At 38.5% G+C, this 25,519-nt stretch overlaps 4 protein-coding genes and 1 pseudogene across 5 annotated transcripts; 2 read left to right on the top strand and 3 right to left on the bottom strand.

Annotated features, from left to right (window-relative positions):
* Positions 1-95: 95 nt before the first annotated feature.
* On the bottom strand, positions 96-8,693 carry LOC147296299 (Tetratricopeptide repeat (TPR)-like superfamily protein). Its single transcript, XM_086229517.1, has 19 exons — positions 8,371-8,693; positions 8,042-8,198; positions 7,843-7,961; positions 7,676-7,750; positions 7,497-7,590; positions 7,273-7,391; positions 6,666-6,736; positions 6,021-6,162; positions 5,659-5,834; positions 5,125-5,327; positions 4,572-4,702; positions 4,328-4,404; positions 3,720-3,794; positions 3,352-3,544; positions 2,675-2,794; positions 2,456-2,594; positions 2,084-2,124; positions 1,670-1,924; positions 96-1,164 (listed from the first exon to the last, which is right to left on the bottom strand). The coding sequence occupies exons 1-19, from the start codon at positions 8,515-8,517 to the stop codon at positions 469-471; spliced, it is 3,030 nt and encodes a 1,009-aa protein (XP_086085643.1). The 5' UTR covers positions 8,518-8,693; the 3' UTR covers positions 96-468.
* Positions 8,694-12,402: 3,709 nt separating this feature from the next.
* Positions 12,403-17,178, top strand: LOC147296298 (sorting nexin 2B-like). The gene is made up of 5 exons (XM_086233928.1): positions 12,403-13,858; positions 13,954-14,163; positions 14,486-14,746; positions 16,167-16,253; positions 16,835-17,178. Exons 1-5 carry the CDS (start codon positions 12,806-12,808, stop codon positions 16,913-16,915), a joined length of 1,692 nt encoding a protein of 563 aa, XP_086090054.1. The 5' UTR covers positions 12,403-12,805; the 3' UTR covers positions 16,916-17,178.
* A 474-nt stretch (positions 17,179-17,652) lies between these two features.
* LOC147296297 (PRA1 family protein B2 pseudogene) lies at positions 17,653-18,773 on the bottom strand (annotated as a pseudogene).
* Positions 18,774-20,503: 1,730 nt separating this feature from the next.
* Positions 20,504-23,228, top strand: LOC147296296 (exocyst complex component EXO70B1-like). Of its 2 annotated transcripts, none has more exons than XM_086233909.1 (2): positions 20,504-22,669; positions 22,971-23,228. In XM_086233909.1, the coding sequence occupies exon 1, from the start codon at positions 20,694-20,696 to the stop codon at positions 22,620-22,622; it is 1,929 nt and encodes a 642-aa protein (XP_086090035.1). In that variant the 5' UTR covers positions 20,504-20,693; the 3' UTR covers positions 22,623-22,669; positions 22,971-23,228. The 2 variants fall into 2 exon arrangements, with proteins under 2 accessions (XP_086090035.1, XP_086090042.1); XM_086233916.1 differs by having other exon boundaries at positions 20,504-22,627; positions 22,971-23,227.
* Positions 23,229-23,321: 93 nt separating this feature from the next.
* On the bottom strand, positions 23,322-24,860 carry LOC147296295 (GDSL esterase/lipase At2g30220-like). Its single transcript, XM_086229000.1, has 3 exons — positions 24,234-24,860; positions 23,880-24,141; positions 23,322-23,590 (listed from the first exon to the last, which is right to left on the bottom strand). Exons 1-3 carry the CDS (start codon positions 24,858-24,860, stop codon positions 23,322-23,324), a joined length of 1,158 nt encoding a protein of 385 aa, XP_086085126.1.
* Between the last annotated feature and the right edge of the window lie 659 nt (positions 24,861-25,519).

Below are 25,519 nucleotides of genomic sequence, written 5' to 3'. Positions count from 1 at the left end.
CAGCTAAATAAAACAAACTGTTCTGATACACTAGATTTCACATTCAGATTTTGATATTAGGAACAATAAAATATACAGATTCAAACAGTCTACAATTGAATTAGCAACAAAAATGGGATGATACATTGTCAAAAAAAATTATGCCCAAAATTACAAAATTACAAAGTTGCAAGCCTGTGTAACATTGAAACATTCTAAGGAAAAAGTAAAGAAAATTTTTTATTGTACACTGCCCAACAAGAAGCTTACAGCAAAAACTGCCAACAGACCAGCAGTCAACAACAACCACCGCCTGCACAAAATGGCAGGAAAGAAATGGGAGACAAAAAAAAGAAAAAAAGTTTTACAGAAAAGCAGATTCAATCTCCTCAATCTCCTGCCATGATCACAAAAATATTGGACACGGCCCAGAGTGGAAGCACAGCACCAGCACAAGAAGCCCAATACATGAAACTTGATAATCACTCTTTAGACTTGAGCTATCTGCTGTTTCAATGCCTGCAACAACTTTACTTTTGATTCACAAATTCGAAGAAACTCAGACAACACTTTACACTTCCCAGTTAATATCTTCCGTGCAACATCAACAGAAGTCCAAGACTTCAATGCTTGGGAAATTCTATCACCAAGATCTGTTTCATTTATGGATGAGCTAAAGGCTTCTATGATCTGGAAAACCTGCCCAGGGCCCTCATTCTGTCCTTTCTTCTGCAAAATGGAAAATAAAGTCCCCAAATTTTCATCCTCTGGCCTGTTGATCTGTTCTCTTAACCATTTCATAACCTTTGCCAAAGTATCACATAAAGACTGGACTGAATCACGCATATGAGACAGATTGGAATGATCTGCAACTCCAGTTTTCTTCTTCTTCTTTCCGGACGGAAGAGATGATCGGAAGCAAGATTGAATTACAAGACCATGCCAGGCCAATGGTTCTGTAACCAACTGCACCAGAATTGGAAGATCAACCCAAGGAGAGCTAATTAGAGTCTCCATGGAGCTAACTTTCTCCGAAACATACTTCTCCAGCAAAGAATCCACACAGTGCCATGCTCGAGACAAACCTGTATCTCCATTTTCCTGCCCAATTTCATGGGAACTCAAGTTCCACGCATTCAGAAACACAGAAAAATTGATCCAGTCAATCAAGTCCAAACCAAAGACCTGCAACAGAAGTTAATTTTACTTGAAGGCAATCCAAGTTACTCAAGTCAATGTATGGGTGAGGTTGCAAACTTAAAGAGAAAGCAAAATCCCCCGTTATTTGCACAATGTAAACAAACCCTGCCTAAGCGGTTGCCACCCACATACATTGAAGCGAATCTTTTGATTAATAAGCATCTTCAACTTCACTTCTTCCAAATTTTAAAAATAAAATGGGGCACTTACGTAAAAGATGTGAAAGTCTTGCAGTTTTATAACATTACAAATATATGAAAATATGGTCCTAACTATAAATGCATAGATGAATATCCCAGCTGTGAAGGTTAAAAAACAGCTCCAAAACCGTATAAGTATGAGTTGGTTCACTACTTCATGCATGGCCATGCAACTGCAGACAAATTACTACAAACACATACATATGATTAAACAAGGCTTGTCAATGCTAGAGTATGAAAAGAGATTAACCACAAAAATGAGCAGAGTAAAATTGGTGGTGCCATACTACCTCAAAAGACTTTAGGCCGCTGGAGACACCCAAGACCAAGTCTATTGCATCACTTAATGAGAATCCCAACATTTTTGCATAGCACTCAAGCAAAATCTTCAACTCTGAGGGTACTTTAGGGTCAGATCTTGATCCATTGACCTCGAGATTGTCCTTGACTGAAGATGCACCACTCTGTATGGACAGATAAATCATCCGAGGAAGAAGAGATTTCCTCTCAATAACTCTCCGTATGTTTGCTTCCCTTTCTTTCATCTAAATTTTGTACCAGCAGAGAAGAAAATTTGAAATCAAAAAAGGCAGTGGGAAAAATTCATAGATAACTAGAGTGTCATTAATAGAGTAACTTTGTGGAATCAAGTTCCCCAAATCACCATAAATAATTAGCATATTACAGTCGACAGAATTTCATACCGAGTTCTCTCTCGGACAATAAGATACTCCTTCAAAAGGGCCTGACACCATTGAGAAATTTCAACTTAGTTTCAGAAACTATTGCAAAAGATAAAACAAGATACAATACAATACAAGAGCAGAACCTCAAGTACAAGAACTTCAATATGATAGAAAATAAAGTACTCATAAAAGGTTGAGCAAGAATCTGACATGAGTCTTAACAAACACACATGTCTGCAAGGAAGACCATCATTAGTCTTTAACAAACACACATGTCTGCAAGGAACATTCCTACACCTTTCGTAGATATTTTCCTGTTGTACATTGTCTTAACATGCCAACGAATTGTAATAATTAAAACTATATTTGTAAGGTGAATGTAATGCTGACCTAAAAGATAGTTTCTTTCTGACGTTGGTGTCCACCATGGACGAGACTGCAAATCTTCATTGAAGGTCAAAGATTTGGATCCAATCTCATTAGAGAGCTCAACAAAGTGAATCCCACATTTCAAGCTTTCAAGAACAGCCTAAAAGAAATAAACATAAACATGTTATCTACCATATGAAAGCATAGGCCTTCAATGCAAAGGTTGCAGACACAAATTACCTCTTCGTCTTCAACGTTATCTGCATTCTGCTTTAACTGTAGAATGGGTCTTTCAACCCTTGCTACTAAATACTGATTTGAGTGTTGCAACCGTTCTTTAAACTGGACAAATTCAATTACCTGGAATAAAAATATATATGCTAAAATTTATAGTAGTCTTTGTTTTCAAAATCATAATTATCTAAGTCTTAATACTAACTACAAAGTGCCAAGACAATTACTCCGTCCCTTTTGAGTTCGCGAGACACTTAAAATGCCTGAAATCTTAGTTATTGCATAACAGATGGAACAGAGTTTAGTGACCACATTTTTCAGTGGGTACTCATATGTTGTCTATAGGAGAACTGACTCCAGCACAGAGAGAGAGAGAGAGAGTTACATCCAAAACATTTCAGGAGGGTAAGAAATCAACAAAGGAAAAACACAGAGTTTATTCCATACCTTTTCTGTCCAGCATATTAAGTAATAGTATAGATATTTAAAAAGTCCAGATAAACAGAATTCAAATACATCCTACATTTGTGTATCATGTGCTATTAAGAATAAGATGATATAGATATTTAAAAAGTCCAGATAAACAGAATTTCAAATACATCCTAGAGTCACATATCATGTGCTATTAAGAATAAGATGAGGTAGTGAAATAAAGATATGATACCGACAAAGGTATTACATACTTTTGAGTAATTTCTATGGCGATAGGCAAGAAATGTAAGATCTGCAGATTCTCTTAAGTGGTCATCCATAAACTTGAGATAATCCTTTAGCACATTATTTAAATCTACCCATAGGGGAGACACCAACAGCTGGGGTAAAATGTGGTGTGAAACAGTTTCCATCAAGATATTTTTCACATCCAGTGATTTGAACCTAAACAGGGAAAAAAAAAGGGTAAGGCACTGACATAAATTTAGTAAAGGCAACAAAAACAATAAAACCCAACCGTAGCCACTATCCAGCAAGTGATTGGCATGGTATCATTGGACCAAAAACGGCAGTACTCTAATTGCTTAACAAAATCTAAGGATACATTAATAATTATTACCATTCATATGCTAATGAAAGGGCGCCCAAGTGAGAATACAAGTGCAGCAACAAGATCTTGTACTGCCATACATATCTGCTCAACAAACCAAAATAATAAAAAAAAAAATGTGTTTTAGAGAATATAATAAAGATTCCTTAAAATAATACATGTAGTGATCAGACTGAAAGCTAAAGATTTTGATACAAATGTAGCACAAAGATTCATATATATATATATATCTCTCTCTCTCTCTCTAAGAACACTAAGAAATTATTCTACTAATAATTTCCTAATGCTTGCATGGCTGGACCAATCATACAAAATTTTATCTATGAATACAAAGCCATGCACAATTCCATTAACATGGAAATAAGTTCTATAGCAAACACTCATTATTGCTTAATCACAGCAAGCCATTTGTTCACCTGGAAATTGAATATTAAAAAGAGAACTTGGAGACTTCAAAGACATACATATCACTACCATAGTGAGCTACAAGTTCTATGTGATAAAGTATTCTGTAATAGAAGATGGAGAAAATTTGACAGAGAGAAGATATATTATACTTGATTCCATGGTACATTATATTGATCTTAAAATAGTAATAAAAATAACAAGTCCCTCACCTTCGGATGGTCAACCCAAACTCCAACACCATAATTGCCTCAACAAAGTAGCCAACGTTCCTGGTACGCCAGAATAACTATACCAAAAAGCATTATTAGTCTGAGACTAGCCTCGATGATAAAAATATCTAAATCAAAAGAAAAGTAAAAATTAACAAACTGAAAAGTGGTTTTAGATAAAACAAATCAAAGAAAAAATGTCAAGTGCACACAAAAGAATAATTTTGTATGTAACATGGCATACCTGAATCAGCACATTGCACACCATTGATAGCAGCTCTTCACCATGCATATTCTCTTGTAAATCCAAGTCCTTTGAAAGTGGAAGGTGTTTACAATACATCTCCACCATCTGCACAGCAGATCTCTCAAGCTCTGAGGAAGAATGGCTAGAGTTAATACTGTATGACTCAAATGGATAACTCAACAACAGAATTCTTACAGTCAAGCACATTGTAGAAAACAATAACTCACGAAAACCCTTATAGGAAACTAAGGAGAAAACTAAGAAGAAAACTAAGAATCTCCCGAGGAAATAAAAATTCAATTGAAGGATATAGAACATGAAATAAAAACTCAACACAGCGACCAGGTTCATCCATTGATCTACTCTAGGATTTATTAGGTGTCTACTACTTAAATTTATTAGGTATCTCTAAAATTACCATAGATCACAGTACGAGACTCTTTTTTACATAGGTAAAAATATTTTAATAAAGCAAACAAACGCAGTTGAGGCAAAATTAGGATCTACATGTACAGAGACCAGAAACTCAATGGAAAATCAAGAGACGCACCACCCACAGGAAGCTTGAACGTGTTTCCGATCAATTCTTGGATTTTAAAGAGTGTTATCGACTGCCCAAGTTCTTTTGTTGGGTCTTTTGAAATGGAGTCAGAGCTTCCCTTTAACTTCTCCAGGAGTTCTGCCTTCTTATAAGGGTTTAAGACTTCAAGAAACATCTCAACATCAGAAGTGAAGCAGGCCAAGTGACCAAACCTGTGTTTGAAAATAAATCAAATGACAAAATGAAACTGCAATTTATATATGACTTTTCCAAAACAGACAAACAAATTGTTACAATAAGCATAAGTACATATCATTATCAACCGACCCAGAATTGAAAACAAAATGACTGAAAGTTTTATAAATCCTATAGCTTGGTCATGAAGGTAAATAATTTTTCAAAAGTGCATCGACTTGATCATTCTAAAAACCTTAATGAACACAAGGGAGACAAATAAATATGTTGGCCAGTTGACAAGTGAAAAGAAAACTATATTTTAATTCAATAGAAATTTATGAAGAAGGTAGGAAAGTTGCAATTTACCTAACAAAGTATTGGATCAGAGCATCCATTAACTTGTCAACATCCCCCTTGCCGTGTAAGTGTCTCCTCCTTTCAATTTCAATATTTGCCAAGTATGGACACCTTAAGAAATTATTCCCAGCATTTTCTTGCAAATTTCGTACAAAATCCGATGCATTTGACATACGAGAATCAAACTGCACTTCAATTGGCAAAAGTCAAAATCTATACAAAAAATTGTAGCAAAGTTCTGCTTGAAATATGCATACAGATCAAGAGAAAACACAAAAATAGCCATTAAGATTAATTAAGTGTAAACGAGAACCAATCCATTTTTTAATTGCAGAAAAACAAAAACAAAAACGGAAAGTGTAAATTTTTACCACTTCATCTGCCAAGTTTGAAATCTTGCACTCGACAAATTTAGGAGGATGAATTGGATCTGTGATGGCCCTATTGCACCAATTGCTGTCATCCTCCAGCAAACAGCCTAGATAATGTAGGAAACACTCCCAATCATCAGGACTGCCAGATGAAAGAAACAATACAGTCAAAATCTGTAAATGAAAATAAAGTAATAAGAAAGGAACAGGCAATTAGTATTTGAATATTTTAAGTATGCAGTAGGTATATAAGTTCAATATGCTGATACAGTACCAAATTTCCATACTGTAGTGAAACTTATCATCTATGACAAGGCACTAATTAAGAAAGTACAAATTCTGGAGAATAAAGAACAGGGGGACACGTAACATCTAGCTTGCTTTCATGCAACTAGGTACTAGAATCACTAACTTGAAAGGAACTCATAGAAATCCCATCAAGCACTTCAAAGAAAGCCAAATTTAAAACAATCCCATCCAGTCAGCAAACAATCATCAAAACCCATGTAGGCCATAATGGAAGGCAGTCAAGACAACTACAGTCTGGGTTCAGATATCTCACAATTTTGGCTGAAAAAAGTAGCTGCATTGAGTTCTAATATGGGAAGATTATTTTTACGATAAAGAAAGCTTCCACAAGCATACCATAATTCTAGGATTTTCTGAAATATATTGGCAGCAGCAGTGTAGTCACCTGCCCGAGCAAGAAGCCTCCCCTGTCAACTTAAAGTCAAAGTGGACAAGTTGATAAGAAAAGAAAACAAGTGACAAAGGTCCATCCAAGCTAGTAACTACTGCATTTAAAAGTTTTGACCAACAAAAGAGACTCAAAACAAAGTAAAGAATCATATGCAATTTTATATCGTACTTCGTAGGTCGGACCATGGGAGACAACATCATGACAAAGAAAAACACAACTGAAACTTCTAAAAATTATAAATTTAAGCTTCATTCGTATGTAAAGGAGTTATTTCTTTAGAGCATACTAATAATTCTGCTATTCATCAGTCACCTATTGCATTTTATGTATTTTCTGTATGTTCATGTGCTTTTTAGTCCTTTTTCATCCAGATCATCACATATGCATTGTACCTTTTCATTTTTTTTCTAAATAAAATTTTCTTCCTAGGCAAAAGTATAAATATAACGAGGGCATGTGGAACATACATAGTACATAGACATTTAGATCCAAATATGAGCAATAGATTATCATTTATATCAAGCATTAAGAAATGAAAGCTTTAGAAAATACCTGTATGCGTAGCTTATCAACTTCAACCATTAATAGTGATCCTAACTTTCCAGAAAGTATCTCCAAAGCATCCCCATATTTGGCTTGTTGTTCCAAAATGGAAACATAGACCATAAGAGCTGGAGCAGATTCCAAGCTTTTAGTGCAGTAATAAACAGTGTATAACAGCGCTAAAGTAGTGTTAGAGATAGACATTGATAAGTAGTGCAAAAAAAAATGTATACCTTCAGGTTCATGCAAGCTATGCGAAGCAACATGCTTTTTAACTAAACCTTCAGCTAAGACTAATAGCTTCTCTCCCCCATTGCCACAAAAAACCTAACAGAATTGCAAATAAAAAGTAACAAATTATGACCACAAATCACATACACAAGAAGAAAAGCGCAGAGAAAGCCGGTGTTACCTGTAACTGGATGCTACACACTGCCCAGAGCAAAAACCTCTCTTCCCCTACAAGTTTGTACATTTTTATAGCTGTCTGCCATAGATAATAAAAACATAATTTAAATTAGACAAAAACAAAAGCACAAAAACACAGATAGTAAATAAACAAAGAGACAAAACAACAACCTGTTGCTGCTTTACGAATGAGTATTCACGAACATAGCAGTTGAAGAGGCCCATCATTAGCTCCAAATTGTTGGGAAATTTACCGCAAGCATATTCGTAACAGCTCGTCGCCATGTCCACTGGTTACAACGAAAACAATAAGATATCTGACAATGCGTGAGTTCTGTGTTTGCAAAAACAGACACATATATATACTGACAGTAATCGAGCCGTTGGAAAACGATTTGCAATGTGCTCAGAGTGAGATCGTCCATTAAAACGGCGTCGTTTGTGTGCAAAAGTTCCTTGGCATTGAGGCAAACAGATAACGCTTCGTCGGATTTCCCCATCCTTTCCAGTACGAGAGCTTTGAGCGCCTACGAAACAGGTAAAGGGGACAGAGTGAGCACGTTAACTATTTTAGCGGTTTTCGAGAAAAGTAAAATCTACGTCAAATGCTTCCAATTCGAAGAAGCAGCAAAACGACGGCGGATTAGGCACACTAAAGAAGGGAAAGAGAAGTGAGACACTGTGAGTTTGGTGTTTTACCAGACAATACGGTGAATTGGGATACTTGGAGAGGAGCGTGGTGACGAGCTTGAGAGCATTCTTGAATTGCCGAGAATCGATGGCGTCCCAAATGGGTCGGACCCGCCGCTCCGGTATCCCGCCGGCCAACCCGAACTTCGACGCCATCAGAGGTCCGGTTTAGGGTTTTCTAAGGTCCGAATCGAGAAGTGTGAGTTTCTGTTACAGTTGAGGTACTTGAACTTTGGAAAAACGCACGGGGAAGAAGCAAGTAAAGCAGTGGAAAACCAAAAACCTAATCGGAGTGTTTGGATGCGGTGTTAGTGGAATCACTGATTGTCACTGATCCTACACCTCGTCCGTTTACCAATTTATCACGGCTCCGTTTCGACCGTTTCTTTTAACAAGATTGTATTTTTCTTCTTTTCATATAGGCTTATTCATACCATTGGCTCCTGTAAGATACATTTTTTTCACTTTGCCTCCTGAAACTTAAATTCTTTCAGTTTGCCACATGAACTTCAAACAGTTGTTGCAAAAAACCCTATGCCGTCAACTCTGTCAATTTTTCCGTTAAAAAAGATGACGTGACACCTATATGGCATAGGTGGGACCATTTTCTAGTTATGTAACATCCATACAGACACTAAAAATTATAAAAAATTGACATTAAGCTCGAAATTTGCAACGTCCCCTACTCATATAATCATATTTTTTATAATTTTTAGTGTCTGCATGGATGTTACATAACTAGAAAAGGGTTTCACCCATGTCATATAGGTGCCACATCAGCTTTTTTAACAGAAAAACTGACAGAGTTGACGGTATAGGATTTTTTGCAACAATTGTTTGAAGTTCAGGTGGCAAACTGAGAGAATTTAAGTTTCAGGGGGCAAAGTGAAAAAAAATGTATCTTACAGGGGGCAATGGTATGAATAAGCCTTTCAGATAAAGGTTAAGAGTGTACTCTTTTATAAAGGTTAAGATTGTATATTTGTTTGACCCAAAAAAAAAATTGTATATTTTGTTAATACTCGTAAATTGAAAAAGCTTTTTACAATATGGTTTTAACTAGCTATCTAAGATTTATTTACGGAGCTAAATTATTTCATTTTGCAAAAGATAAATTAATAATAATAATTTTGTCATACAATACAAAGTTTAATGAAAATATAATTACAACGACAAAGAAAATAATATTTAAAGTTTTCAAAATTAACGATTTTCATCATAAGACTACATTATATTTAAAAATAATAAAAATTAATATCCAATAATAAGGTAGATTAAGAAAACTAACAAGCATTCCTTTTGTTTTAATATAGTCATTTACATGGACATAAATTGAGCAATAGTTAGACTTAGCACAACTATAATAAATGAGTAATTAAAGAAAATTCAACATTAAATGCAATGATTGCTCATAATTGCTCAATTTAAGTCCATCTTAAGAGCACTTCTCCAAAGAATTGAGCACTACTCAATATAGTTTTGAATAGTCTCTCGAAAAATCGCTTTTCCCTTTCCTTCTACATTACCTCACTCATTAGATTGTAGAGAATGGTAGCTACATTTTTTAACTTATCTTTTCTCTAATTAGTTTTATTTTGCAGAGTTGTCTTATAATCACATTTGTTCATTTTTTAGACTAAAGGATTATTTTTGTTAAAAATTAATTAAATTAAAATTTTTTTTGATTATGTAATTATTATAATAAACATGCAAGGTTGATAACAATTAAACTCACCATATATTGATTTAAAAATAATCATATAACCAAATAATTTTGATTTGGATGATTTTTTATAAAGATAATTTTAAAATATGATAAAATAATTAGTTTAATTCTCAATTCCTCTATGTTATAAACTTTTTGAAACAGTGGAATGGTAGGATTATGGAAATACAAAAGTATTGACTCCCAAGTCCCACCATTACGAAGAGAGGGACATTAACTTTAGTTTAATTAAATATTTGGAATATTATGACGGGTTTAGTATTCTATTTAAAAGCAGTTTTTAAAAGTTTTATTTCTTATTTGATAGTAATATAATTTATAATGCCTAATTTTAAACACCCTACTCATCAAAAAAATTTGTCTAAACCCCCACCCATCTAGAAACTCTTTCAAAACCCCCTAAAACTTATAATCCTAAATTATCCTTCTGACGCATGCTGACGCGCGGTGACGCATGCTGACGTCACTATAACTGTATTTTGGTGAAATAGTTTTTTTTTTTTTTTTTTTTTTGAATTGAAGTTTTTGCTAAAACTCAATATTTCTTGATAGCATAAAACTCAATATTTCACTAAAACTAAAATCAAACACTGAAATTGAATTTCATTACACTAAAACTGAATTTCAAAAATTCAGTTACACTAAAATTGAATTTCAAAAATTCAGTTACACTGAAACTGAATTTCAAAAATTCAATTACACTGAAACTGAATTTCAGAAATTCAGTTACACTAAATTGAAGAATTCAGTTATGAATTCACTTACTGAAACTGAATTAAGTGATGAAACAATTACACATCGACTAAAATGCAATTACACCTTAATTAAAAAACAATTACACCTTTACTAAAACAATTATACTTCACTAAAACAGTTACACCTTTACTGAATTCCGTTTCACTAAAAAGAACACAGCAACCTTATCAACAAAAAACCAACAATACAACAAGTCATTGAGATGAGAGGAGTAGCCAACAATACAACGTCGTCCGATCACCTCACGCGCGACGAGTACACGACAGCCGTCACTGCCTCGATCTGTTTCTACCTGCAAATTTGATTCATCATATTTCAGAACCATAATTTCATTCAAAATTCATGTTTCACGAACTGAAACTGTTTCACGAACTGAAACTGTTTCACGAAATGAAACTGTTTAATCAATAAATGAAGTAAATTTGTATATACTTATAAATCAATAAAAAACCACATTTCTATCTGATTTATAACAAATTCAAGTAAAACAGATTCACAAATTATACATTTCACAGACAGATTCACAAATCAATTTCAAATTAGGGTTTCCAAATCAGGGCTTTTGAAATTCAATGCAATTGAACCAAAATTTGTATACCAATAGAGAGAGACTGTCAAAGGGAGAAGAATGAGACCGGAACCACTTCAATCCGCCGCCGGAATCGCCGGCAACGGCGGCGATAAGTCTCAGACTTTCTCGGCGTCGATTCGCCGTCCACGGTGGTCAGTTGAAGAATCAGAGACCACCATCACACTCACCACGTCGAGAGGAAGTTTCTGGAAGTGGATAGCGGCTGCGACGTCGCCGGAATCTCGAAGTCACCGCCAGAGATGACGATCGGACTTCGGGCTATATTTGGGTTTCTGTGGATTTTATGGGAAAGAAAAGGCCATGGATAGATAGAGGAGGAAGAGGCGAGAAGAACCCAACCAGTCCGACACCTCGTCGTCACCGGAATTGATGGATCGCCGGTGAGGGAGCTCGGGTTTGCCTAGACCGATCTGGCGTCGATGTTATGTTTCGTGGAGAGTGGAGGGCAAGGAGAGGAAGAAGAAGGAGAGGCGAGTGTGATGGGACCGGTCTCGCCGGCAACCGTCGCTAGACGGTGGCGCACGCGCCGGCGACAGCAGCGGGGAGAGAGAGAATGCAGAGGGGAAGAGAGGCACTTGATGGGAGAGAGAGAGAGAGCGAGAGAGAGCACCCATAAATTGAAAATGAAAATAAATAAAAAGGGTAAAACTGGAAAATTAAAAGATGGGGAGTCAAACTTGACTGGGTATTAGTTGACTAGGGGGTTTAGGAAAATATTAAGTATAAGATTGGGGGTTATAGGAGAGGTAGATTTTGGGTGGAGGTTATGAAAGATTTTATCTCTAACTAGGGGTTTATAATTATTAACGTTATAATTTATATAGAAATTAAAAAACGGGTTGCCAACTTGCCATTCCGGTGAATCTATTATCCAGAGCTAAAGAAGCAAGTCACAACGCAATAACATGGAACTTTACGTACCGAATACTTGTCTCTATCAGGTTCAAAGCCTCCAAGTAAAACCAAGCATCCCCGCAAGTCACAACAACAAGATTCCAAACTCCGAGAGCAAAAATATCCAGTCCAGTCGACGACCCGAAGATCCAACTAACTAAACCCACCGTTTTATCTGGCGGTTTCAACTTCTATCACTTCTAAGCACACCCCGAAAGCCATGTGAGCTTCTTGGCTCTTCCTCGACCGTCTTCTCCAGCTAGCTCTGTCGCACCAGTCAGTCAGTCAGCCTTCACACTTGACACTTGTGCAATTCTCTGAACCCAATCCCTCACCCCCCATTCAAAACCCTAATGCGCCTCACCACCTCAAATCAAACGCCATACCACCGCAGATTTGCTTCAGTCGTCGATTAATTGCTTGCTCCTTCTCTTAATTTTTCTTTTAAGTTTTTATTTTTTTGAATTAAGAATAAGATGATGGGCTCTGAGAACCAGGGCTTCGAAGAAGCCCAACTCTACGCTTCCAAGGAAGAAATGGAAAATCTCGTGCTCGACGAGTCGTTGAACGGCAATAAATCGTACTCAAATTATCGCAGCGCCATGTCGTCGCTCTCCGACACGCACCACCCTCTCTCGGCCCCGGCCGACTCAGATCCCCTGCTCGCGCCCCCAGCCTACCGCGATCTCCGAAACCCTAATGGCCTCGACAACTCCTCCTCCTATCTCGACCCGCCTTCTTACGCCGACGTGATTTTCAGCCCCTTCGATGGCGACACCATCAACGAAATCAACGGCATCGAGAGCCCCAGCAAGAGCTCCGACCATTCCAGCTCTTTCTCTCTTTCGCGATCTCCGTCTTCCAGCTCCGACTACATTAAAATAACTGTATCGAATCCTCAGAAAGAGCAGGAGACCACGAATTCGATCGTTCCGGGGAGTAATACTTATGTCACGTATCTGATCACCACGAGGACCAACATTCCAGAGTTCGGCGGATCCGAATTCGGCGTTCGGAGACGGTTTCGGGACGTGGTGACGTTGTCGGAGCGATTGGCGGAGTCGTACAGAGGTTTCTTTATACCGCCGAGGCCGGACAAGAGCGTGGTGGAGAGCCAAGTGATGCAGAAGCAAGAGTTTGTGGAGCAGAGGAGGGTGGCATTGGAGAAGTACTTGAGGCGGTTAGCAGCGCACCCCGTGATCAAGAAGAGCGACGAATTGAAGGTGTTTTTGCAAGTTCAGGGGAGGTCTCCGTTGCCCACGACCACCGATGTGGCGTCGAGGATGCTCGATGGGGCCGTCAAGCTTCCCAAGCAGTTGTTCGGGGAGAGCACGGTGGCTCCTCATGAGGTGGTTCAGCCTGCAAAAGGCGGGATGGATTTGTTGAGGTTGTTCAAGGAGCTGAAGCAGTCAGTGGCCAATGATTGGGGAGGTTCGAAACCTCTGGTGGCAGAGGAAGATAAGGAGTTCTTGGAAAAGAAAGAGAAGATGCATGACCTCGAGCAACAACTCAGCAATGCATCTCAGCAGGTAATGGATACCGATGCGAAAAGATCTGTGTGTTTGTGTATGTATATGTGAGTTTAGATTGATTAGTTGCTTGGATTCTAACGTTGTTGTTATAGGCTGAAACACTTGTCAAAGCTCAACAAGACATGGGAGAGACAATGGGAGAGTTAGGACTTGCATTTATAAAATTGACCAAATTTGAGAATGAAGAGGCCTTTTTCAACTCTCAAAGAGTGAGGGCTGCTGACATGAAGAATGTGGCTACTGCTGCAGTCAAAGCCAGCAGATTCTATCGAGAATTAAATGCTCAGACCGTCAAACATTTGGTACATTGTAACCCTTTGTTTTTACTTATGTTTCCAACTAGAAGGCTGATTTGGTTATTAATGCTTATATATATATATATATATATATATGTAGCACATTCTATTAAACTGTTTTTCAATGTTATGAATGGAAAGCTTGCGAGTGGTATAGGAAGCTCTGTTTTAACCTCAGTCAGCATGCGCCAGTTTAAGATTATCCTAAACTTTGTGAATAGCCAATAGTAACAATTTTCTTGACCCTCCCCTGCCCCCCAAAGAAATATAGTGGCACCTTTTGCTTTGTACGGAAACCCATCCATTGTTCATACTATTTGTATTGCAGGATACATTCCATGAATATCTTGGGCTAATGTTAGCTGTCAACAGTGCATTCTCGGATCGGACAAGTGCTTTATTGACAGTGCAGACTCTTCTATCAGAACTGGGTTCATTGCACTCAAGGACTGAAAAGCTTGAAGTTGCATCGAATAAAATATTTGGTGGTGACAAATCCAGGATTCGCAAACTAGAGGATTTAAATGAAACCATAAGAGTTACTGAGGATGCTAAAAATGTAGCAATCAGAGAATATGAGCGGATCAAGGTACCATTGCATTCCTGAAATTATTTTAATGTACTGCCAGTCGAGGCCATGTCATCCTTAAATATCTGTTAATAGGTCAGAAACCTTGTAAAATTTACCTAAATTTTTGTGTGAAAGCTTTGCATCCCAATTGCCTGAGTGTTTTGTCCTCCCCTGTGTCAGTTCAATATGGAGTCATTTCTTTTGTTAAATCTTAGGTTGTCATGTCTGTTTCCCAGTGTTTCTCCCACATTACATGTAGTTGTCCCTTCTGTACTTGCAGCGCCTTCAGTTTGACTGACATTGTTTCCTCCTTATTGGTAGAGTTGTTGGTTTTCACCATGCATGATCAGTCATCTTTGGCTACTTTCCACATCAACTTTCATCTGCTGTTATGTCTTAACTCTCACAAATGCATTCATTTATTTATCTTGTATGCCATGAATTCTTGAACATAAAATGTGGCTAGCCTCACTCCTTCCAAGGAATTTCTTCACTCTGATTGGTAATATGAAAATCTCATAGCACCCAAGCGCACAACATTTTATGAAGTACATGATCCACTTTGGAGCAGGATGCTAGGTGATGATGGTATTTAGATGTTCTTTGGCCATTTTGTTCATTGATACATAGTTGTTGAGATGGATGATCATAAGACTAGGGGAGTGGAATGTTCCTTATCTGTTTGTGGGTTATGGTGTCTCAATATCCACTCTCTCCGGTGGCAACATCATCATATTTTTTGCTGTCTGCCATTGTTTTTCCATAACAACTACTTAATCCTTGTATCTTTTGTCTTGCATCTCTGGTCTGGTGATGTGAGATCTAGCCTGAACCCAGCAAATTGCACCTGTATTAGTTGATCTTGTAAACCACCTCCATCAAAACAAGCAAGGTGTGGCAGTCACACTAGATGTATGAGGTGAAAATTGTGAAATGCTTGGTGTGCTTCACAGTGAGGAATGAGCATTATGCAAAGATTAATGTTAAGTAGTCTAGGTCGTGGATGTTATTTGTTGGTGCATTTCTTTTTATTTGAGTGCTATTTGTAGGGTACCTGAAACTGATCTTCTGCTGTTACAGGCCATCCTTACATGCCTTGTTGCTAAGTAATCTGAATATGAATTGGATGTGTCTGAATTTCAGCTTGTGATCATGAATGATTGCATCTTTTTGATCTCTCAAAACTGCTTTTTCCCCCTTTGTTATAAATTCTATCCAAATTTATTTTAATTTAAGTTTCATTTATTCTGGTGAAAATTGGGATGTCTTTTCAGCAGATGCAGTGTGGTCTATTTGTATAGTTGATATTTACATTATGTTGAAAAGTTTCTAATTGTATAAAATTATTTTTGTTCTGTCTGGTTGCTATATTCTGTTTAATTGTCTCGGTATATATCTCCACCAGAACTTAGAATGGTTTGATTATGATGAAATGCAGGAAAACAACAGGAGTGAACTTGAAAGGCTTGAAAGCGAGAGGCATGCTGACTTCTTGAACATGTTGAAGGGGTTTGTGCTTAATCAGGTACTTACTGATTGTGTTAAGTAGTTCTATTGGCACCGTTGTTTTCTGTTCAGTAATAACAGTTATTTAACTCAGTCTTCCTCACACTTAAATTATAGTTTAACATCTTGGTTGGAATTTGCATTTTCATTTTCTTTTAACTTGAAGTTTGTACTGTGCAAAGGTCAACTTGTAGGTTGAATTTATACTATGCTCTGATGTATATTCAAAAGGCAAACAAACTGATTGCTGAATTCATTAAATCCTGAGATTTGTAACAATTCTGTACTGACACTGAGCTGACGACAATATATGTTGTTCTTCGCACTTTGACTCTTTTCTGCTCTGATTTTCCATTTATCTTGACAATAGGGTGCATGATTTATTTCTTATTGAGAGCCGAGGACAAGCTTAATGTTATTACTCCCGGCTCTAGCATGTGACCATGTGTCCTTGACCTCTAAAAAATTTGTTCCGTTCCGTGTCTTTTATGCCATATTTGTCTTGTGCAAGTCATTCTTTGAATATCTATTATATCTGTATAGATTTTGAATTGCCCGCCTCCCTTTCATGTAACACTCGCTCTGTTGTGTAATTAACAGGTGGGATATGCTGAGAAAATAGCAAATGTGTGGTCAAAGGTTGCAGAGGAGACTAGCTCGTATGCAAGAGAGAGCTCTTGAACTGTGTGGCTGTAAATCAAATTTTCGCCCTTTTTTTTTCCCCCAGATTTAATTGATACCCACTTCAAAGGAAATTGCATTACATTCATAAGAATAAACAAAACAGGGAGCACTTGGTAGTTCATAATTTTTAACTTTCCCAAGGTTGTATCCGTGACTGTTAGATAGTTAATTACACGATTTTAGAGTTGATAGTGTAAATTGCTTGCTACTTGTGGTATGTGTTGGTATTGTGAGATAGTGGGATGGCTTGGTGCTTAGAAGTGTCGGTTTCAATTGTTTGGTGATTCCTTCTTGCTCATTTGTTCAAAGCCCTGATGCATCCTTTTGTTCAATTGCAAAGCTCTTAATCATGTAATTAAGCTCAATTATCATCTTATCTCAATTATTCAGGACGAATTACTTCTGAAACATGCCCACTCATTCCATCTGTTTTACACACTTATAAACAAAAATCGGCCGGTGTCGTTTCTTTTGTAAGGAAATTCATTGACTTAATTATTCATTCTACATGTTGTAACATGATTTTTGTGATATGCAACTTACAAAATGGGGGATGTTATAACATACCGTATTATAGTAATATAGTATAAAATTTCTGCGAGGGCACACGAATTTTGCAACAGAGAATCGCTCTATGATTAAATAAAACAGCAGTTAATAATGTTGAACTGTTATAATTAAATTGAAGAAGAGTTTATGGCCAAAAAAAATTGAAGAATAGTCTAATACTAGAATTGAATTGAAGGATAGTCTAGTATAATAGACTAATTCCATGGTATTAGAATTTATTTATGATCCTCCCATATACAAATTGAGTAATTGACAGTTTGACACCAAAGAAGGAAAATGCATTGCAGAAAGAAAAAAAACCGCTGAGCAAAAAATATGAATCTCCAAGATAACAGATCTCTTCTACGCACCCCGAGTTCCAACTATCACAAGCTAGACACGTGACATCATAGTGGACCCCGCCGACGACGAAGAAGAAGAGGCCCCACCGAAGATTGGAAGAAACCCAGAAGCCGAAGGCATGGACAGCTGTTCCTCCAAGAACAGGTCCTCAGGATCCCTGAATGCACCGTGAGCGCACAAGATCGCCACCCCCACCATCACCGCCGTTATGAGCAGCGACAACACGCTCGTGACCAAGATCGCGATCAGCGTCGCCAAGCCCAGCCCAAACAGGGCCTGGGTGTCTGAGTACGTACGGCCCATGATCACCAGGGGCTGATCGGACGGTCGGAGAGCGTAGAGGAACAGCCATGCAGCGACGAGGCTGACAAGGGTGAGCAGAGAGAAGGGGTGGGAGAGGAGGAAGTAGGCGAGTACGCCTCCGAGTACGATCAGGTAGTTGACGCGGAAGTAGGCGGCGTTCTTGCGCACTCGCGAGGCGGCGTCGGAGAGCGAGTTGGGCCTGGAAAAGGCGGTGCGGTCGACCAGCTCAGTCCAGGGGCGGCGGTTGGAGAGCACGTGGCGAGAGAAGCCGGAGAGGCGCGTGAGGATGAACCGGAAGGATGGGATCGAAATAGACGGTTGGGATTGGTGATGAGTGGCGGTTTGTGAGGATGAGACTGGGAGCGTGTGAGTCGAGGAGGACATTGGTGGAATTTTGGGACAAGTTTGGGGTTATGAAAGGAGCGAAGACTGGTGAAAGACCCTGAAGAGACTTTTCAGAGACCACGGGAAGGAAGCCTGCAGAGTTTTTGTGTGGGTTAAAAGAGCAAGGACGGTTTTATAGGATGTCACGGAACTGGGAAAAGGGTGTTCAATCCTAGCCGTTCATGCAGGGACTCACGGTGAATATATCGGCTTTTTGTATGTTTGAAGCATGTGATTGCTTTGCTTTACTTGATTAGTCAGTTATCATGGATGAGAGATTGAGACGCCAAAGCTGCTATAAGGCCCATTTTGGGTCTCAAAAAGTGCTGAGATCCATTTCTCCCTCCAATGCCTGAGTTCACTATCCTATTTCTATCTCACCAGTTTTTATCTCAGATGTCTAGCTCATTATCGCAGGCCAAATCAGTTAATAAATTAACCCAAAATTTAAGTAAAGCTCCAAATATTACATGCCTTCACATTGCATGGTATGTTATATTTGATAACAGTGAGTACGAGTTAGGGGTGGGTTGGTTTGAAACTGTCCAAGTAATTCTTTGAAAAAATATTTAAAAAATTAGATAGTTTTGGGTACCTTAATTTGGAGTCGATTATCTGGTTGTAGAGATCCGATTTAAGTGATCTTTATATAATTATAAATATACGTATTTTTTGAATTTGGTGAAAATTTAATGGGTCTAAAGTCGGGTCAAAGTTGAGATAAAAAAAAAAAAAATTGGTCCTTAATTAACATAAAATAAAATTTTAGTTTTCAGTTAACACAAAATAAAATTTATGTCTTAAATAAAAATATGATAGTTGGAGTTCTTAAGCTAAAATCTTTCTTTATGGGGTCGGCGGAATGTGTGATTTTCTTATATGATATAACTTGATGTGGTAAAAAAAATTTCAAAACAGATACACACCCAGATAAGATAAGAAATTCACCCCAAGTTTATTCCAAATGTTTACAAGCGTGGTGGGACGAGAATACGGTATGAGAGAGAATTGATGGTAAATCAGCTCCCTCTTTTTTATTGTGATTCAATGATGTGGCCAATTTAGACTCTTTTTTTTAGTCAATTCCTCTTCATAAAGAGAGCCAAAGGCAAAACAAACAGAGACAACTAAAAAAGCAGGAAAAACTAACATTAGACCTTTGGTATTCTCAAAAACAAATAAAAAATTTAGGCACAAATATTGGCTTATTGTAATCGGGCTTTATTACTTCCAAATAGTTGAGAAATGTAGGTGATATGGAGCAAAATTGCAAAAGTAAAATTTTGATGTAACCGAATATAAATATTTATATTTTGCGGGTGATATAATATGTGATGGAAGAGATAAATAGATAAAATATATATGATACATTATCTCTAATTCTCTATGTGCAAACCATCTCTCCATAATTTGGATTCAATATCTACACCCAGAGATTAATTGCCACTACTATACCTCAACAATAGAGGTGCCACCTTAATTGTTTTTTGAATGTACTTCCAATCCAACTGGTCTCAAACTAATGCTAAACGCGTAAGCATGTGTAAAGAGTAAAGACAGTACACAGTATCTAAGCAGCACGTGGATCTTTTATTTTGTGGCTTAAATGCTTAATAAGCATTATTGAATTAAATTATTGAAGTGGGACTTCACGTCTTAGATTACATTACAGTCATCTTTTATATGCTTTAGAAAAAGCCAGAAGTTTGACCAAAAAAAAAAAAAAAGACAAAGCCTCAGCCCTCAGGAGGCTTTACTACTGTACTGCCCTTGTCCGAATCCAAATAAAGTCCAAAACTCCAACGCATTCAACTTTACTTTGCTCTCCCACTTCTCACTCCTTATCCAATCTATTTAGCCAATTTTAAAATTATTTTATTTTCAAAAAAAAAAAAAAGTCCCCCACACCTCAAACCGCGTCTCCAATCACCTTCCGCGAACCGCTAAATAATAGTATTCAACTCTCATCACATCACTGCTTTTGGCTTTTGCTCAACCGCATAAATAAAAATTAAAAGCATCTATGATCTACTTCCTTTTCCTCTCAATTTCACAACCCTAATTCTTTAGAGTTTAGACTGACCTTCAACAACAACGCCTCTACTCGTCTCTACTACTATTATCTATTGATTCAGTAGAGTATACCAACCAATTCACTTTTGATTCGATTTCTAAAATGGCTGAGAACGGCGAGGAGAAATTGTTAGCCGTGGCGCGCCACATAGCCAAGACGCTGGGCCACAATGATAACATGGCCGACGATATCTTGCAGATTTTCTCCAATTTCGACGGCAGGTTTTCTCGCGAGAAATTGTCCGACAAAATCCCCGACGGCGGCGATCGCGGACCCTCCGCCGCTCTCGACCTTACTCTCAAATCGCTGGACCGGCAGATCTCGCAGTACGTCGCCGCCGATCACCCAATCTGGGCCGACTCCGCCGATTCCTCCGCCTTCCTCGACGCCATCGACGACCTAATCACCACCATCAGGGACTGGACTCCCATGGCCGGGGACAAGTCCGTCGGCGCTTGCCTCGTACGCGCCGAGGACCTTATGCAGCAGGCCATGTTTCGCGTCGAGGACGAGTTCAGGTCCTTAGTGGAACGCGGGGGCGAGTCAATCGAACTCAGTCGCGCGTTTCGCGGGGAGTCAACGGGTAACTTGTCGTTTGACTCGGGAGCCGAAGAAGAAGAAGACGACGCTGAAGAGGAAATCGGCAACGGCGAGGACCACCAGATCCCTACCGCGCAGCCGATCACCGACTACGACATCGTGATCGAGGCGCTTCCTTCTGGAACCATCAAGGAACTCCACGAGATCGCGAAGCGCATGGTGGCCGCAGGGTTTGGGAAGGAGTGCTCGCACGTGTATAGCAGTTGCCGGAGAGAGTTCTTGGAGGAGAGCTTATCGAGATTGGGGCTGAAGAAGCTGAGCATCGAAGAGGTTCAGAAAATGCCCTGGCAAGACATGGAGGACGAAATCGAGCGTTGGATCAAAGCTGCAAACGTGGCGCTTCGGATTCTGTTTCCGAGCGAGCGTAGACTCTGCGACCGCGTCTTCTACGGCCTCTCCTCCGCCGCCGACCTCTCGTTCATGGAGGTATGCAGAGGCGCGACGATTCAGATACTGAATTTTGCGGACGCCGTGGCAATTGGAAGCCGATCGCCGGAGAGATTGTTCAAGATTTTGGACGTGTTCGAGAGTCTGCGGGACTTGATGGCCGAGTTTGAGTCGGTGTTTTCGGATCAGTACTGTTTGTTTCTCAGGAACGAAGCAATGACTATCTGGAAAAGGTTGGGGGAAGCGATCAGAGGGATTTTTATGGAATTAGAGAATCTCATCAGTCGGGACCCGGCCAAGACTCCGGTTCCGGGCGGCGGACTCCACCCGATCACTCGGTACGTGATGAATTATCTGCGCGCGGCGTGCCGATCGCGCCAGACGCTGGAGCAAGTTTTCGAGGACAGTGCCACGGCGGGCGGTGCAATCCCTCCTCCGCCTAAGGTGGATGACCCAGGCTCCTCCTCGTCCATGTCGGTCCAAATGGCCTGGATTATGGAGCTGCTGGAGAGCAATTTAGAGGCCAAGTCGAAGATCTATAGGGACTCTGCTTTGTGCTATATTTTCATGATGAACAATGGGAGGTACATTGTTCAGAAAGTGAAAGACAGCGAATTGGGATCGCTTTTGGGCGATGATTGGATCCGAAAACACACTGCCAAAGTTCGGCAGTATCATGTGAATTACCAGAGAAGCTCATGGAGTAAGGTTTTGGGAGTTCTGAAGCTTGACAATGCCTCATTGGCGCCCAATGTAGTCGCAAAGTCCATGAAGGAGAAGCTCAAGTTGTTCAACATGTACTTGGATGAGATCTGTAAAATCCAGTCCAATTGGGTTGTTTTCGACGAGCAACTAAGAGATGAATTGAGAATCTCCCTCGTCAAAATCTTGTGCCCGGCTTATCAAAACTTTATTGGGAGGTTTCAGAATGTTCCGGAAATTGGGAGGCATGACAAGTACATTAAGTATGGTAGTGAGGACATTGAGGCTCGGATTAACGACTTGTTTCGGGGAAGTGGAGGATCTGCGGATGGCCGGAAGTGAGGAAGGTAAGCTGCTAGTGATGATTGCTTGTATCTAGTCAAAAACGTGTAAGTTTTACACAAGTTTTGTTTATTTATTGAATGGGTCCGTCCAACTGAACTGAATTGTGACCTATTAGATGTTTGCTTATGTTTAGTACAGTTTTCTTCTGCCCCTCCCTCTTATTTGACTTGGTGCTCTTATCAATTAGTTGGGAAATTTGGTTTTACTATTTGATTGGGAAGTATGTGTTTTCCACATAATTTTCTTTTGTTGCAAAGCAATGTCATACATATTTGAGTTAAGAGTCATAAAATTTAAAAACTGAAGTCACTAACAATGTCATGAAACTTATTGCTCTTATTCCAGTAATCCGAGAGAAATTGCTAATGACCGGAGAAAATTCCATCTTGGGCGTTGTAATCCCAATAACAAGTTGTACAAGAAATCAGAATGACAGGTTTTGTAATGCTCATATGACTCAGGGAAGTTGCATTTTAGTGTAGAAATGTGAACCAGTTTTACAAGAAATACTTTATGACAGGTTTTCTTGATGCCATTACAGTTGGCTAGGAATATTACGGAAACCCATCGTATTTATAACATAATACTCACTTATCTCTAAATAAAGAAATATGGAAAAGGATAAACTTGATTAGCACTGGTTTGGTGACGACCATTTTCCTTGATAGTCACACGTGTATGTGGAAATTGATGAAATCATGTAAGGTATGGAACTTCTTCATCAGAATCATCTGTCTGATCGAATAGGGTAGTTAACGGCTGTGATTGATTATCAAACAAAAGATTGGGAAGGACTTTGTTCACCAGGTATTTAGAAACGTACTGGTACGCTGCTCCACTTGGATGTATGCTATCCCAAAATAAGTACTGTGAGGCATTTCCGCATACTTGTGTCAATGCATTGCACAGCGGTCCTACTTCCACAAACCCTGTACCACAGCAACCTCTTTTTGTTTCTTCAAAACCTATGCCACAAAACACATGCATATGCATCTTATCAATCCTCTATATGCAGAAGCAACAATGACATGAGGTTGACCTCATGGTAAGGAATCAATAAGCTTTTAATTCCAGGCCTTCAGACGAATATGAAAGGGATCATAGGTTAATATTCTTTGCCACACTCTGAATCTAGATCAGACATCCAGTCAAAAGTCAACCTAATTAGTGATTGAGATTCATAATACGACAAGAATACATTTTCGACGGGATCATAAATCACATGTTAGCTTATAGTAATATAACTTTGCTTACCAAATTTTTGTGGATGATTGATCATTTCAATTAATGGCTCATAGACATCTGCATACACAATTTTGCTTTCTGGGAGTAGTGCCTGTATTTTGGTTAATAGCCTTGCAAGCTTTCGATTGTATAAAAGGGCATCTTCGTTCTCATGCTCTATGCATCTTCGTTCATTCAGATGCTCAAATTTTGCAGTTATTTGTATGGGGAGGCAACCAATTGGAGGAAGCCCAGCTATTGCTATTTTTCTGCATCCAAGCTCATAGAGTTCCTGGATATATAGATATACATGCATATGAAAAGTTATATATACAGCCATTGTATTGAATATTAGTATCTGTGTCAATAGGGTTAATAATTTACCTCAATAAATATCTGCAGCTTGTTCTGCAGAAAATCTTGGTACCCACTAACATTGAACTCTAACCTCCTTTTTGTGGGTACGTCATAGAAATTGAAACCGAAGTCATTAGTACCTGCACTTATCACAACCAGTGCACTTCTAATTAACTTCTTTGCCTCCTTTTCCCCTACAATCTCCTCAACCCTCACTATAAATTTCTTGAAGTACTCAATCTGTTTTGAAAATGTGATGATCCCGGCTGCAGCAGCAGTTATATCATCGTATCCGGATCCACCGGATGCAAAGCTGACGCCGGTGACAAGGTCATTATCCGAAAGGTTTGGATCAAGAAAAGGAGGAACAGTTTCTTTGATCCTTGTCATGGAGGCAATGAAGTCAGGGACCAGTTTTCCATTAGAAAACCTGCCTGTGGGAACATGACCTGGGAAATCTTGGCCATATGGGTAATGGTTACCCTTAAACAATGTTTTCAGGTAATTGTTGTTGCCAGTGTCCGCTGTTGAATCACCAAATACTAGAATGGCAGGGAATTTTGGTGCAGGCTTTGTGGCATTGCATGAGTTGGAAGTGAAGGTCCAAAACCAAATGTGCAGTACTAGTATAAGAAAGAGGGTTGTGGGTGCCATTGTTAACTTCTTTCCGTAACATCTTAATTTTGTATTAATTTATAGTGTTATAAGTTGTCAAATTAACTGTTCTTAGTAACTTGCTAGGGACCCCATGAAAATGGAATTTGGCCACAAAAATTGAAGATGATGATGAAAATGGAAACGTAACATGGATGTCAAGTTATGTTTCCTTAAAATATTAATGGAAAGGAAGGGTATATAAATTAAACTTAATTATAAGAGTTTTTTATTAATAAGCTACAGCATACTGCATACAACATTTTTTAGTTTTAAACTCAAACTTCTAATATATTTATTTTTAAGCCACAATAAGTATAGAGTATTCAATACTATTCAAACTCAAGCATACCCAAGTAAGGTATTCAAGCATACCCAAGTTTTAGTTTAATTTTTTTTAAAAAATTTAGGGTTTATGGTATAATCTTTAGAATTTAGAGCTAAAGCCTTAAAATCCTAAATATGAAGTCATAAAACCTAAACTTTAAATACTTAAACTTTAAAACAATACTACATCATTTAACAAAGTGTAATTCTACAAAATTATAAAGTGTAACTCTTTATATACTATATCATAACAAAATAAAGTGTAATTCTGTGAGAGTTACATACAGTATCAAGACAAAGTTTAGTTTTAAGCCACTCATTGTAGTTTAAAA

This window comes from Dryas octopetala, chromosome 1 (assembly GCF_963921425.1).
Source record: "Dryas octopetala chromosome 1, drDryOcto1.1, whole genome shotgun sequence".
NCBI lineage: Eukaryota > Viridiplantae > Streptophyta > Magnoliopsida > Rosales > Rosaceae > Dryas > Dryas octopetala.
Note: the sequence above shows the minus strand (reverse complement) of the source record. Positions and strands in the feature narration are given on the sequence as shown.

Bases quoted from the DNA above. Each gene is read 5' to 3' on its own strand.
- LOC147296299 (XM_086229517.1), bottom strand. From the start codon at position 8,517: ATGGCGTCGAAGTTCGGGTTGGCCGGCGGGATACCGGAGCGGCGGGTC. The intron at 5,328-5,658 runs GTAAATTGCAAC...TTTCAAACACAG, and splicing joins CTGATCCAATACTTTGTTAG to GTTTGGTCACTTGGCCTGCT. The intron at 2,595-2,674 runs GTAATTTGTGTC...TATTTCTTTTAG, and splicing joins ATAACGTTGAAGACGAAGAG to GCTGTTCTTGAAAGCTTGAA.
- LOC147296298 (XM_086233928.1), top strand. From the start codon at position 12,806: ATGATGGGCTCTGAGAACCAGGGCTTCGAAGAAGCCCAACTCTACGCT. The intron at 14,747-16,166 runs GTACCATTGCAT...GATGAAATGCAG, and splicing joins GAGAATATGAGCGGATCAAG to GAAAACAACAGGAGTGAACT. The intron at 16,254-16,834 runs GTACTTACTGAT...TGTAATTAACAG, and splicing joins AGGGGTTTGTGCTTAATCAG to GTGGGATATGCTGAGAAAAT.
- LOC147296296 (XM_086233909.1), top strand. From the start codon at position 20,694: ATGGCTGAGAACGGCGAGGAGAAATTGTTAGCCGTGGCGCGCCACATA.
- LOC147296295 (XM_086229000.1), bottom strand. From the start codon at position 24,860: ATGGCACCCACAACCCTCTTTCTTATACTAGTACTGCACATTTGGTTT. The intron at 24,142-24,233 runs GTAAATTATTAA...CTATATATCCAG, and splicing joins AGCTGCAGATATTTATTGAG to GAACTCTATGAGCTTGGATG. The intron at 23,591-23,879 runs GTAAGCAAAGTT...TTTGTGGCATAG, and splicing joins CAATCATCCACAAAAATTTG to GTTTTGAAGAAACAAAAAGA.